Source organism: Buceros rhinoceros, unplaced genomic scaffold (assembly GCF_000710305.1).
Source record: "Buceros rhinoceros silvestris isolate BGI_N320 unplaced genomic scaffold, ASM71030v1 scaffold35179, whole genome shotgun sequence".
Taxonomy (NCBI): domain Eukaryota; kingdom Metazoa; phylum Chordata; class Aves; order Bucerotiformes; family Bucerotidae; genus Buceros; species Buceros rhinoceros.
The window spans coordinates 1,280-1,629 of record NW_010430349.1 but is presented as its reverse complement, the minus strand read 5'-3'; the positions used below and the strand labels follow the sequence as shown (position 1 = coordinate 1,629).

Here is a 350-nt window from a genome sequence, read left to right as displayed (position 1 = left end):
ACGTGGCACCTCAAGCGGGGGCCATTTCTTTTCTTCCACGGGAAGGAGCGCAGGGTATGGGGGGCTTTGAGGAGAAGCTCTTTGTCAGTGCTTCATGACCATGGACCAGTTTGTGCCCACCGAGTGCTGAGCTGCCTGTTCCCACAGGAGACACCCTCCTTGCGATCCGAGCACCATCAGGCACGAGGCTGGAGGTTCCCATCCCCGAGGTGAGCGACCAGCGTGGGGGCAGAGCGCAGGAGGGTGCAGGGGAGTGTGCGTGTCGGGGTGGGGGCTGTCACTGGATTGACCAGGCTGGGAGATTGTAGTCAGGGGGTTGGTGGAGTCGGGGGAATTGACAATCCAGGGAG

The 350-nt window shown here is 61.7% G+C and overlaps 1 protein-coding gene across 1 annotated transcript in view; it reads left to right on the top strand.

Annotated features, from left to right (window-relative positions):
- The window catches only part of E2F4 (E2F transcription factor 4, p107/p130-binding), a gene marked incomplete at both ends in the record, with an annotated part of 5,366 nt that overhangs the window by 3,997 nt on the left and 1,019 nt on the right, over positions 1-350 (top strand). The window contains one exon of the mRNA XM_010143010.1: positions 148-209. Coding sequence (XP_010141312.1) covers positions 148-209 — 62 coding nt within the window. The remainder of the gene's footprint in view (positions 1-147; positions 210-350) is intronic.